Source organism: Vombatus ursinus, unplaced genomic scaffold (genome assembly GCF_900497805.2).
Source record: "Vombatus ursinus unplaced genomic scaffold, bare-nosed wombat genome assembly UNPS02014781.1, whole genome shotgun sequence".
NCBI lineage: Eukaryota > Metazoa > Chordata > Mammalia > Diprotodontia > Vombatidae > Vombatus > Vombatus ursinus.
This window is the reverse complement of record NW_020954559.1, coordinates 19,576,986-19,595,781: the sequence shown is the minus strand read 5'-3', so window position 1 is coordinate 19,595,781 and position 18,796 is coordinate 19,576,986. Positions and strand designations below refer to the sequence as shown.

Sequence of the window (18,796 nt, the reverse complement as noted above, 5' to 3'; positions counted from 1 at the left end):
ATTTTATCTTTGTGTGTGTCTCTCATTTTTATAATGTTTCCTGAAAACAACATGTTGTTGAATGCAAAATTTTAATTCACTATCTATTTCCATTTTATGGGTAAATGGATCCCACTCACATTCTAAGCTATGATTACTTGTTTTGTATTTTCCTCCTTCTTGCTTTTCCTCACTATCCTTCTCACCCTATTTACCTTATCCCTTCTCACTCCTCTGCTTTACTTCTACCCACTACCTTGCCCTCCTATTCCTTAACCTACCCACCACTCTAATAGCCCTTCCCTTATCCTTTCTCCCCACCCTATCCCCTTGAGCTCTTATTTCTTTCCAAATAGGAGACCCTTTCCCAATGAGAGTAAGGTTCCAGCACTACTTGCCCTCCCAACTACTAACTTCTTATTTATCAATTTTCCCCTTTATGCCTCATTTATATGAGATAATTACTCTTACTTATATCTCCCTACATAGTTTTTTTTAGAATCATCCCATCATACTCAGCTCAGCCCATGCTTTTCTTTCAAACTACCCAAATAATGATGACAATAATAAAAATAGTGCTATTTTTTCACATATGCAAGTAAACAGGTTGATCTTATTGAGTTCCTTATACTTGGTCTTTAATGTTTACCTTATATTTCTCCTGGAAGTTATATATCAAGTTTTCCCTGAAGTTCTGGGTTTTTTTTTTGTCACAAAAGCTAAGTCTTTGAGTTCATTAAGCGTACATTTTTTTTCATTCAGGATTATACTTAATTTTGCTGAGTAAGCTACCCTTGGTTGTAACCCTAGCTCTTTTGCTCTACAGAGTATAGTATTCCAAGACCCTTGGTCTTTCAACATAGTAGCTGCTAGGTCTTGTGTAATCTTCATAATAGCTCCATGATATTTAATTTTTTTCTTATTGCTTCCAGTATTTTCTTCTTAAACTGAAAGCTTTGAAACTTAGCTATGATATTCCTGTAGATTTTCATCCTGGGATCTCTTTCAGGTGGTGATTGGTAGATTTTTTTCTATTTCTGCTTTGTCTTCTTGTTTTACAATTTCAGGGCAATACTCCTTGATAATGTCTTATAATATGGTATCACGATTCTTTTTTAATTTTCAGGTAGTCTGACTTTTTATTTTATTTTCCTCAACCTGTTTTCCAGATCAGTTGTTTTCCTGAGGAGATGCTTCACTTTCTCTTCTATTTTTTTCATTATTTTTATTTTGTTTTATGATTTCTTGGTGTTTTAGAACATCATTAGCTTCTCCTTGCTCAAATTATTTTCTTTCTTAAGTTTTTGATTCTCTATTTCAAGTTGGTTGACTTTGTTTTCATAATTTTCTTGAATTGCTCTTATTTTTTTTTCTAATTTTTCCTCAATCTTATTTAATTTTTAAGTTCTTCCAAGAAGTCTTTTTGTGCTTGGGACCATTTGATGTTTCTCATTGAAGAAAGAGGGACACTTTATTTTTTTAGCTCCATTATCTTTTTCTAAATATGAACCCAGATCTTCTGTATTCCCATAGTAACTATCTATGATTTGGTTCTTCCTCCTTTGCTTACTCATTTTTATTTATTAATTTTTTGTTTTATTTTGTTTTCAGTAGCTATTAGTGCAATCAAGTTGTAGTCTCAAGGTATGGGGAATGATGCCCCGAGCCTCAGGTCCCTCTTACTGTTATTTTCTGAGGTCTCTCTCAGGGCCCAAACTTGAGCTCTCCTTTCCACTCCTAAGCCACATCTAGGGCCCTCAGCCCCACTGTTCTGCAAAAGAGATTGCTCCCTGCAGTCCCTCTGGTGGCTGCAAACTGTCCTCTCTGTCCAGGATCTGAAACCAGAGACTCTGCTCTCTCACAAGTACCCACAGTCAACAGCATCCCTGCCCCTCACTATTGCATTCACTAGGGGTGTGCTAGGTCCTTCTCTCCTCCCCCCCAACAATGGAAGGCCACCTCAGGACCTGTCTAGTTAGCACAGCTATGCTTGACATCCCTTGACAGTGGAAGGTCCTTTAATCTTTTTCTCCTTAGCAGTCAGACCCCCACACTGTCTGTGAGACAATTACTTCTAAGGCTGAGGCTGCCTCTCAAAACAGCTGCCTCAAGGGCTTGTTGCTTGTTGATTCTGCAGAGTCAGCCAAGAGATGTTTGAACTTCACTCAGGCCTAACCTCCGGTCTTTCTTGAGTTCTTCTCAAATTGTCTTAGGAAGACAATGACTTTGCCCCACATCTATTTCTGCTGCTCTGAGGTGATATTTTGTCTTTTTTTTGTGAAGGAAATTTGGAGAACTGGAAGTTTTCTGATCCATTCTGCTATCTTCCCAGAATTCTCTCCCATCCTTTTTTTCCCCTTACAAATAAGGAAACACGCTCAGAGAGAGTAAATGACTTGAAAAAGCTAAGACATCAGCCTAATTTTTCTTACTCCTATTCTCACATCCTTTCCATTGCATGATATTGCCTCCTTTTAATAAACTTTTTGGGACTCTTTTTTATGAACAGGGCTTTTAATAAATTGTTATTTTCATAGGTGTGCATTGAAGATATGCTAGATACATCAGCCCACCTATTTGATACTTATTTCCCATGAAAGGAAGGGGAGGACCAATTGTAATGCTTGCTGTAGGGTATGAGGTTCTACCTGGAACACCCTCTAGCTAAGTCTCAAAAATAGTTTGCCATTTATTGATGGTTCATGTAAGGTAATTCATGTCAACTCTTGGTGTTCAATTGAAGAAACATTTTCTTACTCAAATTACCTTTGTTACCTGGCAGAACTTTTTCTAGATCATATCTGCCCAGGGTGGGCCTGCATCAGCTATATTTAAAATGGATGACAGTTGAAAGAGACACCAAACTTACTAATGATGACACACTTTCTACTTTTTACCACTTTTTAACTATTAAAGATCTGTATGTGTCATTTATTTTCCTAATAAACCTACAAGTTTATAGGATGATTTACATAAAGGAAACTAGCCTATGTGGTTTTATAGACAGAACACTGGATTGGGAGTCACTTGATCTTGGCTCAAGTCCTGAGGAGAAGCATGGCTAGTAGTAGAGAAAGGGCTGGATTTGGAGTTAGAAGATTTGGCTTCAATCCTGGCTTAGCCATTTATACCTGTGTGACTTTAAATAAGTCACTTCAAATTCTTTGGGTTTCAGATTTTGCATCTTTAAAATGAGGGGTTTGGAATAAGCCAGAGGTTCTTAACCTTTATGAGGAACCTTAGAATAATGTTGTCAAATGCGTAAGGTAAAATACGTAAGATTTCAAATGAAATCAATTATTCTACAATATATTTATCAAAATATTTTAAAAATTAAGTTCATGGACTCCAGATAAAAAACCTTCTGTACTAGGTAATCCTTAAGGTCCTTTACACCATTAAATCATTGATTCCATGTGATCTCATGATCTAACTATACCATTTATTTACTGTGTGACCTTTGACAAGTCACTCTCTGAACTTTGCTTTCCCCTCATGACTATTAGGAGGATCAAATGTATTTCTACAGGTTTATTATTTACTAACCTGCATGAATGCATTATAAACCTATTAAATCTATAGCACAACATAAATAAGAACCATTATTATTGTTTTCTTGGTTAACCTCACCCTAGACATTCTGTCTGAGGTGGTATAGGTCATCATTTCATGTGATCTGTGTCATGACTTTCTGAGAAATGTACTTGACAAAAACATTTTGACTTTCTGTCTTTTTTCACGTGTTGGTCAATTTAATGAAACAACTACAACTTAAATGGAATTATAAGAGCCTTTTTCAACCTGGCCAAAACAGCTTGTGAAGCAATATGCTTTAAAGATGATGACTCCCATATTAGTCTGTACAGTAGGGCAAGTGTCTTACCTTCATCCATTTTTTACCTCAAAGATAGATACCACCTGAAATCAGAAAGATGATTCTCTTTTTCAACTACCCTGCTTTAGCTTATAAAAAGCATCTCTTTTTAAAATGAAAAAGTTATACAGTTGCCTATCCCCTCACCTCTTTTTAAGGTATTTTAGTGCCCATAAATTGACATTGTTACATTTCTCAAAGCAGTCTAGGGACTGCTAGAATAAACCCACTCAGTGTATGCAGAAGGATTTCTGAAGAGGCAATGGCTTTCAATATAAGGTTTCACTTGGAGACGTATGGATGGAAAAGCAGGATTAAGACCATTCATTATACTGTAGTGTTTCTCTACTTGGAACTTTCCACCCCCACCCTCTATGCCATCCAATATGTTCTTGGGACTGATCCTCATTATAACATACTCAACAAGTTGTCATTCATACTTTATATGATGACCTCTCAGGACTGGGAACTCACCAGATCTTGAGACAACCCTTTCCATTTTTGTACAGTTGTAAATCTTAGAATGTTTTTCTTTATATTGAACAGAATTCTACCATATGTTTTACTTTTTGCTCCTACTTGTATCCCTTAAGATCAATAACATCAATTCTAACCTGTCTTCCACATAGCCCCTTAAAAACTTGAAAACTCTTATACTTACCCATCCTGAATCTTCTCTTCTTCAATTTAAAAATTTTCCAGTTCCTCCAGTTGATTTTTCTTTGTCATGATCTGCATTTTCAGTAACCTAGTCTCTCTCTTCCATACTTGCTCTGGAACTTTGTTTATGTCTTTCAGAAAATGTGTGGGAGTCATCTCCAATTATCCTGACCAAAACTCACCACTGGACCCAGATGGCTCTCGAGAAGATAGTGAGGCTGGTGACTTTGCACAGCCTTCCCTCACTGAAATCCAATTCACTTGCAAGTCATGGCATCATCTTCCTAATGTCATTTTCAAAGAGGATGAAGGACAAACAACAATACTAAAATGTGATGTCTAGAACTGAACACAATACTTTAGATGGAATGGACCAGTCCTCTAGGTTTGAAACAGAAGAAAGGCTAATCTAGGAATTTTGGTCACCATTCATTTATTAAGTACCCATTATGTGCCAGGGACCTGGTGGTCAGAGTTTAAAGGATAATACTTGAGTTAGAGTTTAGGCAGATATGAGGAAAGCAGTTCTAAAGAAAGGGGAATAAGAGGGTTCCCAAAGGGACCTTGCCCCTCCATAGACCAAAATCAAGTTTAGTTTCTCTTTCAACTATCATCCATTTTGATGATCATCCATGGCTGATGCAGGCCCACCCTGGACAGATATGATCTAGAAAAAGTTTTGCCAGGTTAGAAAGATAATTTGAGTAAGAAAATATTTCTTAAATTGAACATCAAGAATTTGACATGAATTACCTTACACGAATTATCAATAAATGGCAAACTATTTTTGAGACTTAACTAGAGGGTGTTCCAGGTAGACCTTCATACCCTGTAGCAAGGAAGTCTCAAGGAGTCTCACCTCAGAATAAAGGGTAAAAAGTAATGGTGAATTATCAAGAATGGACAATGATTGTTCTGCATCGGTCATCTGTATTGGCTATGTAACCAATAGGTGCTGCTGAGCAGCAGATTACTGAGGAACACTTTCCTCCATCTCCTGCCCTTATAGGAATAAGAAGGGCTGAATCCTCCCAGACCAACATAACTTCTCCCACTGGCTAAGCTTTGAGTAAAGTCTTGCCTTTGGCCACTGCCCTTTCCTTTTCACAACACTCCCTGAAAACATTGGTCTTCCCTTACACCAGAGGGAGAGGGGAAGGGAAAGAGAGAGGTGTGGAGATAGCCCAGCCCAGGTTAAATCATCCCAACTTGCTTCAGATAAAGAAATAAGCTTTTCTCTGAAAATTTAGGATGTGTAAAATAAAGATGACTAATTTTTTTTAAATCACAAAAGTTCAGAATCTCCAGATCAGAGTGACTTCAGGTCACCACAGCATAATTGAAGATCTCCAACCTGCTAAATTCTGGGTATCAAAATAGTCATTAGTCTCTTTTCCTCCCACTCCCCAACCTACCCACACTCCCTATATGCCAAGATATGCACCCAGAACATAATTAAGATTGGATCTTAATTTTAAGAGCAAGCACATTTTAAAATACTATCCAAACAGCAAGAAAGCAATTTAATAGAACATAAAACATTTAGGAGTAACAAAGCCTCCCAAGCAGCATCAAGCAGAGAGAGAAAAAAAAGTAAAGAAATTCACCAGGTTTCAGCAGCCTCCCAGGGTAAACACAGTCTATCAGTTCCCAAGTAAATCCTTTCCACTAGGTGAGCGTGGATCAAGGGAAGGCTGCAGATGCTCAATGCTGTTGGTTAATCTCTATGTTTAGCATCCTCCATTTCTGCTTCAGCTACTACTTTGACTATTGCTACAGTGCCATCTACTCCTTTCACAGTCTTGTTCCAATGCTTGTAGCAGAACAGTTCTGTCTGGTCTAGTCTAAACCAAGTTCTGTATCTTTATGGACTAAAAAGACTACACTATCTCCTCAACACTCTGGACTGCTTTCCATAAGGGTCTATATAAACATTTCTGGAGAGTCCCTCTGCCTGCTGAGATCTATCTCCAAGAAACCACTTCAGTTGTATTGCAGTAGGCATAGTGAAGGAGTGATATCATCATAAAAATGATAGAGGCCACAGTAGAAATTTCGGGGTTATGATCTTTGGAAGAGAAATATTCCATCATGCTTTTTTTTTGGCACACATATTGTAGCAGTAGAAATATGCAGAAAGAAAAGTAGCAGCAAGTACCTATTTGGGGAAGGCTGTTTGGAGACTACCCTTGCCTACTGAGTCTCAACAGTGGTAACATGGAAGTTCAGATCATTCAAAGAGCATGTTCTGTCTGGACACAAGGTTTCCACCCACCTGTTGTTTGCCTTTCAAGTCTAGGAGCATTATTTCTATTGGGGCATAGGGGCAAAATATTGCAGGTACACAGAGAAGAAAACATAAGGGAATTTGAGGATGGTTACCAACTGGGGAAATCAAAGAAGTCTTCACCAAGAAGTTGGTACTAGAAGTTGGAACTTGGAAAAAACAGAATGATTCTGAGAGGTGAAGATGAAGAGGCAAAACATTGTAGGGACAGGGTCCAGATTCTGTAATTGGCCAGAGGAAGTAGCTATAGATTTCAAATTTGATTGGAAAATATTGTTTATGAAAAGGAATAATAAATATCTGGAAAGTTGGGTTGGTGTGAGATTTAAGCTTTTTTTAAAAAAATATGTTTATTTCATTAAATATTTCTGAAATACATTAAAAATTTTTAACATTCATTTAAAAAAATTATGAGTTCCAAATTTTCTCTCCCTCATCCACCCCTGCCCCACCCCTTGAAAAGACAAGCAATATAATATTGATTATATATTTGAAGTCACGCAAAGAATATTTCCATGTTAGTCATGTTGTAAAAGAAAAGACACACACACACACACACACACACACACACACAGAGACATAAACATACAACATCAAAAACCAAGTGAAAAAAGTTGCTTCAGTCTGCACTCTGAGTTCATCAGTTCTCTTTTTGGAGGTGGATAGCATTTTTCATCATGGCTTTCTTGCAATTGTCTTGAATCACTGTCTTGATCAGAGTAGCTAAGTCTTTCATAGTTGCTCATCCTTATAATACTGCTGTTACTGTGTATGATGCTTTCCTGGTACTGCTCACTTCACTTTGCATCAGTTCATATAAAACTTCCTAGGTTTTTCTGAAACCATCCTGATCATCATTTCTTATAGACACAATAGCATTCTGTAACAATCATATACCACAACTTGTTTAGTAGTTCCCTAATAGATGGGCATCCCCCCAATTTCCAATTCTTTGTCACCACAAAAAGTTGCTATAGTTTTCCCTTTTCTTTGGTCCACTTGGGATACAGACCTAGGAGTGGTATTGATGGGTCAAAGGGCATGCAGAGTGTAGTTCCAAATTGTTCTCCAGAATGATTAGATCAGTTCACAACTCCACCAATATTACATATGTGTCCCAATTTTCCCACATCTCCTCAAGCATTTATTATCTCAGAGTTGCTTTAATGTGCATTTCTCTAATCTGTAGTGATTTAGAGCATTTTTATGTGCCTATCCATAGCTTTGATTTATTCTTCTGAAAACAGTCCATTTATATCCTTTGACCATTTATCAATTGATCTTATTTTTATAAATCTGGCTCAATTCTCTGTATATTTGAGAAAATAGGCCTTTATCAGAGAAACTCACTATAATTTTTTCCCTTAGTTTCTTGCTTTCCATTTAATTTTTGCTGTATTAGTTTTGTTTGTGCAAAACCTTTTTAATTTTATGTAATTAAAATTATCATTTTATTTCCCATCATGCTCTCTATCTTTTGTTTAATCATAAACTCTTCCCTTATCCATAGATGTGACTGATGAATTTTTCCATTCTTTCCTAATTTACTTATGATACTTTGATCATGCCTAAATAATTCATCCATTTTAATTTTATTTTGGTATACAGTGTGAGATGTTGGTCTATACCTAGTTTCTGCCAAAATGTTTTCCAGTTTTTCTAGCAGTGTTTGTCAAATATCGAGTTCTTATTCCAAGAGCTTGGATCTTTAGGTTTATCAAACACAAGGTTACTATGGTCATTTACTACTGTGCATTGTGTACCTAATCTACTCCACTGATCCACCACTCTATTTCTTAGCCAGTACCAGATGTTTTGATGATTACTACTTTATAATATAGTTTGAAATCTGGCATTCCTAGGCTGCCTTCCTTCACATTTTTCCCCATTGATTCCCTTGATAGTTCTGACCTTTTGCTCTTCTAGATTAATTTTATTATTTTTTTCTAGCTTTATAAAATAATTTTTGGTAGTTTGATTGTTATAGCAATGAATACATAAATTAATTTAGGTAGAATTATCATTTTTATTTTATTGACTTGGCCTGTCCATGAACAATTAGTATTCTTCCAATTGCTTAGATCTGATTTTATTTGTGTGAAAACTGTTTTGTAATTGGGCTCTTATATCTCCTGGGTTTGTCTTGGCAGATAGACTCCTAAGTATGTTATATTGTCTACCACTATTTTAAATGGTATTTCTCTTTCTATCTCTTCCTGCTAGGTTTTGTTGGTAACATATGGAAATGCTGATGATCTATATGGGTTTATTTTATATTTTGTAACTTTGCTAAAGTTGTCAAATATTTCAACTAGCTTTTTAGTTGATTCTCTAGGATTCTTTAAGTATGCTGCCATATCATCTGCACACAGTGACAGTTTTGTTTCCTCATGGTCTATTCTGATTCCTTCATTTTTTTTTCTCTTTTTGCTGTAGCTAGCATTCTAGTGCAATATGAATAATAGTGGTAATAATGGGCAGTCTTGCTTCACTGCTGATCTTTTTGGGAAGGCCTTTAGCTTTTCCCCATTACAGATAATACTTGATGATGGTTTTAAAAAAGCTACATTTATTATTTTTCTCTCTAGTGTTTTTAATAGGAATAGGTATTGTATTTTGTAAAAAAAAATATTTTCTGCATATTGAGATAATCCGATGATTTCTGTTGGTTTTGTTATTGATATGGTCAATTGGGCTGATAATTTTCTTTATATCAAACCAGCCCTGCATTCCTGATATAATTCTCACCTGATCATAGTGTATGATCTTTGTGATATATTGCTGTAATCTTCTTGCTAGTATTTTATTTAAAATTTTTTTCATCCATATTTGTTACAGAAAATAGTCTATAGTTTTTTCTTTCTCTCTTTTATCTCTTTCTGATTTAGGTATCAGCACTATATTTGTATCATAAAAGAAATATGGAAGGACTCCTGCTTTACCTATTTTTCCAAATAGTTTATATAGTATTGGAATTAATTGTTCTTTAATTGTTTGGTAGAATTAATTTGTGAACCCATCTGGCCCTGGGGATTTTTCCTTAGGGAATTCATTGATGTCTTATTCAATTTGTTTTTCTAAAATGGAGTTATTTATTCTCTTTCATCTTCTGTTAATCTGAGCAATTTATATTATTTGTAAATATTTATCCATTTTTCTTAGATTGTCAGATTTCCTAGCATATAATTGGGCAAAATAGCTCCTAAAATTGTTTTAATTTTCTCTTCATTTGTAGTGAATTCACCCTTGTCATCTCTAATAGTAGCAATTTGGTTTTCTTCTTTCTTTTTTTAAATCAAATTAGCCAATAGTTTATTTTTTTCCATAAATCTAGCTTTTAGTTTTATTTATTAACTTAATAGTTTTCTTACTTTTAATTTTATTAATTTCCCTTTTGATTTTTTGTTCCAAATTTTCTGACTCAAGTCTAAATCTCATTCACCAATCACGGGGCCTTATATTCATTCATGAATGTATGAGAACTTAGTTTCCAAAATTACTTGTGCCATTATACCTAAGGAAATGCCCCCATAATGTCATTTGCCTTTCATTTGGGATAATGAGTTATAGTCCCCATCCACCAAAAACAACAACAACCAAAAAAAAAAGACAAATAAAAAAAAAACCACACACATTTCAATCTTTAGAAAAGGACTTAAGTACAATAATTAATTTTTTAAAAACTGTATACACTTCACTACATTCAAATTAAGGCCTTTGAATGAGAGATGATAGTTCCAACTCAATTAAGCCATTCTTTTTACACTCCATTTGTGGAAGCCCTGTGGGATTTGGAGTCATTTGTGTACTAGGGTTTAAATCTATGGGGAGGGAGAAGCATTCACAGGTTTATTACCAAAGAGTTTTATTCGCCTATTCTCCTTTCCCTCCAATCCTACCTAATAGTCCTGACCTCTAATAAACATCATAAGGTTCAAATCTCATGGTTCTTTGTTATATGACCTGGAAAGAGAGAGAAAAGAGAGGAAGAATGGAAGCAAGAAGTGTCATAATTGACGTGGTGGAGGAAGGATCCAGATCCATAGCTTCTTCATAGATGGGTACCTAACCTGAAACTTACTCGTGGAAAGTTGCTTTGAGGACTCTGAAAACATAAGTAAATTGCCCGTAATCAAATAATCGAAACAGCACTAGAGGTCTTTCTGATGTTGAGATCACTACATCAGACTGCCTTTTAGATTCATCAGTAATGAAATTAATACCAAGCTAATGTTTTGTTTTTCTTACCTCACTGAGGAAACTCTGATTCACTAGGTCAGCTTTGTTTTCAAACTAATTTGGCCAGAGAGCACGTTGAGTTTGAAATACATTGACAGAAGCCATAAATACTCATGGGAGAAGTCTGGGGAGTCTTCAGGTATGGAATTCTCTTCCTCCCAAGCCTCCTCTCTGAAAGAGGAGGCCACAGAAAAAAAATTCTACGTGTATAAGTATTTTTAAGAATGCAGTTTCAGAAATAATATTTTTTCAAAAAAATGTGTTCCTAGCATCAACATTTCCTCAAGGAAAGAACTGTAGAGCTCTGTGAAATACAGTTTGGGAAACACTGCTCTATGTCATGAATGTAGGACTGGGGATGGGAGACCTGAGTTTGAGTTACAGTTCTGTCACTTATAAGCCAAATGACCTTGATCAAGTTACTTAATGGTTATTGAGCCTCAGTTGGACCAGATCAAGAGTTCTTTACACGTGGTCTGGGAACTTTAAAAAATATATTTTGTTAATTACATTTTAATAAAAATGGTTTGCTTTGTAATCCTATGCATTTTATTTTATTAATTTAAAAATATTATTCTGAGAAAAGGTTTCACAGGCTTTAACAGACTGCCAATGGAGTCCATAACACAAAAAAAGGTTAAGATCCCATGGCTAGATGATCTTTAAGGCCCTTTCCTGTTCTGACATACTAAGATTCATTTAGTAGCCTAATAGTCCAAAAGACTCTCAGGCTTTTCTCCTAGTTCTGTATTATATTAACTCATGGCATGTATATTTCTTTCTAGAATTTTATTGTGAGTACTAGAAGCCTCTTTGGAATAGAACTTTGATTGTTCAGTCTTTTATGTTGTTGCTTTATGAAGGTGTTAAAAATGCCCCTTTAAAAGCCACGACTGGCAAATTGTTTAGTTAAATTGTGCGTGGCAGGCTCCTATGAATTCTTCGCACCCATTACAGTTTCCCTGTAATGTGCCATCATCCTTGAGAGATTACACTTTAGATACTTGAAGTGTTTATCCAGAATGATGCAGCCCGATTATATGGTCCACTTGGAAGCAAACATCCCCAGCAGCAACATACCCAGTCTGTGATCAAATACATAGGGAGATATGCTGATTGTAACATCCCCTTCATTTCCACATAATAACAGTAAATGTTTAAGGGGCTGCTAAACAATAAAAAGGCTCTTTTCAAATGAAGCCCATTTTCTTGAATGTTGTGATTGGATGGTTGGATTATAGCTATTACATTTTATAAATGGGAAGACCAAATATTGCTGTGGGGCAGTTAAAGTCAATAGAATATTTTAGGGGCAGAGACCTAAGACTTGGTGACTGAAAGGAAGAATATCACAAAACATATAATGGCATTTTGGACTTCTCTTAAAAGCGTACGGAGCCTCTGAGAATGAGGGGAACAAGGGAACATTTTGAGAGGCTCTTTCTTGATTTCTTGGATGAACCTAATGAAAATATCAAAATCCATCACACACAAATATCATTATCCTGAAGCCATCTTTATCACTGTTTAGTTCTGAGCTCTAAGAAGACTTCCTTTGCTATTTCCTTAATTAGTAATTTTATTGCAAATCCATATAGGAAAATTAGAGCTTAGGAGGCTCCCTCTCCTAATGAAGATCATCAACTGTGTTCCACAATTTGCAGTGTTAGAAAGCTACCTGGACCACTGAGAAATTTAGTAATTTACTGAAGGTAACATAGCCATGATGTGTCAAAGACAGGACTTAAAACATAGGTTTTCCTGATGTAGATGCCCTTCCTCTGGCCACTATGCCATACTTCCTCTCTGCATGTTTATATTCCTCTAATTAGTATCTATGGGAAGGTTTTTATGTTCTTGTCTTTAACTAATATCCAAAGGTATCAGAAATGAATGCAATTAGCTGACATTAGGAATTTGTGAGCTCTAGCAACCCTATCTTGAACTTCAACTTCATGAAAGGGCAGTTTTTGTATTATGTGTGGTATGGTAGAAAGAACAATAGATTTTAGAGAGAAGAAATCTGGGTAGGTTAAAATTCTGACCTTGACATTTGTTATAGGTGTGACTTTGGTAGAGTCATAGATGGCTCCTAGTTAGATTTATAGATGACAGAAAGTGGATGTAGCTATCATTTTGTGTTGGAAATAGGATCCAAAGAGGTTTAGAATGGTTGAGAAAATATAAAATGTCAATTAATTGATATGGGAAAAGTCTTAGTCTTGAATTTAATTTAATTATAGGGACAAAATGAGGAAGGCAATAGTTCATATTTAAAAACTTTGCATACAATTAAAGACATCCCATTTTGATCAGGACATTGACTGAGAAAATTCGTGCAAGTATGTAATTACGATAGGGAGGACTGGATTCCATGTCAAAGGAGAATCAGTAGAAGAAACTGGGAGGGGGCCATTGCCTGTGAAGAAAGGTTTCAAGGAGGTAGAAATGAGAACTATTTTCAAGTATTTGTCCTGTGAAAGAGAAATTCAACCTGTTCTTCTTGGTCCCTGAGGGCAGAACTAAAATAACTGAGTGGAAGACACAAGGAGGTAGATTTAATTTGATGTAAGAAAAACTGCTTAAATGAAACTGTCCAAAAATGGAGAAGACAACCTTGGGAAGTAGTGAATTCCTCATTGCTGTGAGTCACTGCATTATATATTTAAAGCTGGAAGGGACCTTTGAGATAATTAAATATGATTCTTCCATTTTATAAATCAAGAAGCAGAGACTGCACAAGGAGTAAGATACAGAGCTAGAATTTAAGTTTCCTCAACTTTAAGTTAAGCAGTCCTTCCACTGTCCCACATGGCTTTCCTCTTGAAACTGAGCATGGGGACCACTTTTCAAAGATGTTGAATGATCTTATAGAGAGAATTTTTGTTCAAGTACTGAATGGAATAGGATTCATTTGTTTAGTTTGTAATAAATTGTTAAATAATTATGTGAAGAAAATTATATCAAATATTATTTTTAAGCTATAATGGAGCTGAGAAATAATCTAGTCCATCCTTTCTTTTTTTTAGATGGGGAAACATAGATTTAAGAGATTTAACCAGTCACACAGCTAGTTTATAGTCAGAACCTACCATTCCAACTCTATTTCCATTACAGCAGGTTGCCTTAGATGTGGTTAGGACTTTATATAATTCCTTACTACAAAGTGATGATACATGTCATCATTTATTAGAGAACATTTCTAAAGTAGAGAAGATTCTGCTTTTAGACTGTGGTTAAATGATTACTTATTTAGTGAAAAATTCTGCTATGGTATATCTAATCTTTTGTATTTTGTGTGATATTTTATAGGTTTTATTGAAGTGCTCTCATTTTGTATGACTATAAGAAAAAATAACAAGTACTATACATCTTTCAAAAAATAGTTTAATCTGGGTGTGGTGGCACACATCCCAGCTCTTTGAAAGGTGGATCTCTTGAACTGGGGGGTTCTGAACTGCAGATGGGCAATGTTAATCAGATATCTGTATGAAGTTCAACAACGATATGGTGAGCTTCAGGGAGTGGAGGCCACCAGAATGCCTATGGAAGGATGAATCAGACCAGGTGGGAAACACAGTAGGACAAATTCCTGTGCCAATTAATAATGGGAACAGTGTGTGAATAGGCCCTGTACTTCTAGCCTGAAGGAGATGGGGAGACCTAGTTTTGAAAAAAAAAGTTTTGATATAGCAAATTATAAGAGAAAACAGATGAGTTGATTATAAAAATAATTTTTTTCAGAGCCAAATTCAAGACCAAGATTGATGTGTGTATCTAAACTATAAATCGGAGTGTGTATATGTGTGATATTAAATATTTCTGATGCATATTTGACAGTCAAAATGCATAAGGAACTGAAATGCATTCATAAGAATTTGAGCCATTCATCCTTAATTAAGAATTTAATGGATATGGAATAGTTTTGACTATTAACTTTAACAATAATCACATAACAATAACAATTAAGCTTAACAATAACCACGTGAAAAAAGGTTCATAATTTCAGAGAAATGAAAATTTTAAATAAAGGAGATAATACACCTGACAATCATCAAATTTGCAAAGATGATAAAATTAAGTATTGGTGCACTTGTGGCAGAAGAGGCATGGTATTATTCTGCTAGTAAAGTTGCGAGTTGGTCAAATGGTATTCTATAATAAGAATTGAAATAATGGGCATATTCTTTGAGCCAATGACCCTAAAGTTGTCATTTGAAGTTTTAAATAAAAAAAAAATAGCTTCAAGTGTCTTGGGAAAGATAATATCCTTTTAAAAGTTTAAATTAGATGTTGCAAGATACTTGAAAAGAGTCATTCACCCATCATCATGATTTTAGAACATTCCATCTAAATACTGCTTTTGTTGAACATTACTTTTACTCTGTGATTTCAGAGAAATCACACTATCATTGTCTCTTTTAGGGGAAGTAGAATGAACTTAACTGAATTGATCGCTTCTGCTAATTGAAAACTTCTAATATCTTTTATCCATAAACACCCAACACTGTATCGTTTTAAGTTAAATTTTTTTCACTGTATCTTTACTAAGTGGTTGGTTATGAAATATTTTTTTTCCTCACCCAGGTTGGGAAAATCAGGAAGACTGCTGCTCGGAAAAGAGAATATCATGTCCTCTTCATGGTGGTCATGGCTGTCATTTGCTACCTAATTTGCTGGGTACCATATGGGATGATTGCATTACTTGCTACATTTGGCCCCCCAGGAGTGGTGTCACCGGTGGCCAATATTGTACCATCAATTTTGGCAAAGAGCAGCACTGTATGCAACCCAATCATCTATATACTTATGAACAAACAGGTAAAGCTCAAAGTAATTACTTCTTTAAACCCAAATGAGCATCTCAAAATGTCTTAACTGCTTGGTCATTAAGTATCTAAGGTTTACTCCCCATATACACCCTTTTTGCCAAGCCCATGAAAATAGAGTGGCAATAAAATAATAGAAATCATTAAGACCTTCAGTTTGCAATGACATAAATTTGGGAGACAAGCAAAGGCTACTTTAATCTAAATGAGATATTTTCAGGTGAGTGAGGAGTCTATCCATGATCATTTTTATGAAGCATATAATAGCACAGAATTTCCTAGGGCCAGGATTTTTCTGCACAGGTGTAGGAGTCTGTTTCATAGACATTTTCATTGAATTGTTGAGTTTTACAACCAGAAGAGGTCCTAGAAATCATCTACTCATCAGAAAATCATTAATCTGGGATTAGAAGGAACCAAGGTCATTTAATTAAACCCCTTCTTTTCATAGAAAAGGAAACTGAGGCCCAGAGAGAAGCCACTTGTCTAAGGCCACACAGATAGTTAACAACTGAACCAAGACTCTAATCCAGGTTTTCCTACTCTGGTATTCTTCCTATCACAACACCATTTCCTCTCTATATCTTTTTTATATTTTAAATTTAACGCCAAATAAAATGAAAATATTCATATGCAAAGGAGAACTATCAATCAGTCTATAAGTATTTATTAAGTACTTGCTATGTTCTAAGCAAAGGTAAAAACAGTCCCCAATCTTGGGAGTTCAATTTCTAATAAGGGAGACAACATACAAACAAACAGGTACATAAAAGATATATATGGAATAGAAAAAGGGTAGCCTCAGGAAGCAGTCATTGTTTGCAAGGAGGATGGAAGAAGCTTCCTGTAGAAGATGGTATTTGAGTTGAGTTTTGAAGGAAGGTGGTGGTGGTGGTGAGGAAAAAGAATATTATTGGCACGAGGAGACCATCAGTGCAAAGAAAGAGAAAGAATGTTGTGTTCAAGGAACTGAAAGTAGACAATATAGTTGGATAATAGACTTCATAGAGAGTAATATAGTGAAAGAAGACTGGAAAGGTAGGCAGGAGCTACGTGATTAAGGGCCATAAGTGACAGAGAGAGAAGTTAACCTAGAGGTTGAATTGAGTTTATTGTGTAAGGATGTAACATGCGCAGACCTGAGTCTTAGGAAAATCACTTTTACAGCTGAGCAGAGGAAGGATTGGAGTGGTGGGAGATTTCAGGCAGGAAAACCAAAAATATAGTCCAGGAAAGAAAAAGAGGATTGTTTGTGCAGCCATAAATCTATATCATATATAGCTTGCTTCTCCCTCTAAGGATATAACAAATTCAATAATTTTTAAAGTCATTCTGTTTATCTGTATTTCCTATTGGCTTTCCTTCTGTTCCATCCTGTGCATTTTAAAATTGCTTCAATTGCCTTATCTCATATATATATATATATGTGTGTGTGTGTGTGTGTGTACATACATGCATGTATATACACACATGTATATACACATATACATACATATACACATATATACATATACATACATATACATATATACATATGCGTGTGTGTATATACACACATATATACACACACATATACATTCACACACGTATATGAAAGTTTGGAAACCCTATTGCTAACTTCTTTCCTTAAATTGAGAGAAACAAAAATAAAAACATTTTATCAAATATGCATAGTCAAACAAGATGAATTCTCATATTGCCCATGTCTGAACATTTATGTCTCATTATATAGAATTTGTCCCTTTATGGTCAGGAAATGGGTAGCATGTTTCTTCATTGGTCTTTTGGCTGGTCATTGCAGTATCAGAGTTCTTAAGTCTTTCAAAGTTGTTTTCCTTTGCAATGTTTTTACTATTGCTGAAATTCTTTTCTAGATTTTGCTTATTTCACCACCATCCTCCCATTACCCCAGGTGTCATTCTTGACTGTTCACTACTCACCTCCTATATGCAATCTGTTGCCAAGAGCTGCTAGTTTCACCTTTGCAACATTTCTTAAACATGTTCCCTGCCACCACCATGATGCAGGCTTCATCTCCTCAAGGACTACTGCAGCAGCCTGATTGGTTTGTCTGCCACAAATTTCTATTCATTCCGGTCATTGCTCCACTCTTCCATCAAAGCTCGGATCCAATCATGTCACTTCCCTCTCTCCACAAACTCCAATGATTCTTTATCACCTCTAGGATCAAATATAAAATCATCTGTTTGGCATTCAAAGTCCCTCCCCACTTTTAACATAGCACCCTCTACTTTTCTACATCTTATACCTCAAAGCCCACAACTCACATGTACTCTTTGATCCAGAAACACTGGTTTCTGTGCTGTTCATTGAACAAGACACTCTATCTCCCAATTCTGGGCATATTCACTAACTTGCCCTCATACCTGGAAAGCTCTCATCCTCATTTCTGCCTTCTGGATTCACTGGCTTATTTTAAATGTCAGATAAAATCCCATCTTCTATAGAAAGCCCTTTCCAATCTCTCTTAATTCTAGTGCCTTCCCTCTGTTGGTTGTTTCCCCAATTTTTCTTGTATATGGCTTATTTGTACACAGAGAGGTGGGGAAGGGAATAAGCATTATATGGCACTTGCCATGTGCCAGGCATTGTGCTGAGCACTTTATGAACATTATCTCATTTGATCTTCACAACAACCCTATGAGGTACTGTTATTATCGTCATTTTAGAATTGAGGAAACTGAGGCAAACAGAGGTTAAGTTACTTGCACAGGGTCACATAGCCAGTGATTGTCCAAGGTGGGATTTGAAGTTAGGTCCTCATTACTGCAGGCCTAGAACCCTATCCATTGTACTACCTAGCTGCTTGTGTAGTCATTTGCATGTTGTCTCCCTAAAAAGATTGTGAGTTTCTTAATGGCAGGAATTGTTTTATTTTGTTTTGTTTTGTTTTGTTTTTGCTTTTTT

The 18,796-nt window shown here is 35.7% G+C and overlaps 1 protein-coding gene across 1 annotated transcript in view; it reads left to right on the top strand.

Annotated features, from left to right (window-relative positions):
* The window catches only part of LOC114046337 (vertebrate ancient opsin-like), a 234,071-nt gene that overhangs the window by 148,092 nt on the left and 67,183 nt on the right, over positions 1-18,796 (top strand). Inside the window, exon 3 of the mRNA XM_027866642.1 lies at positions 15,627-15,860. Coding sequence (XP_027722443.1) covers positions 15,627-15,860 — 234 coding nt within the window. The remainder of the gene's footprint in view (positions 1-15,626; positions 15,861-18,796) is intronic.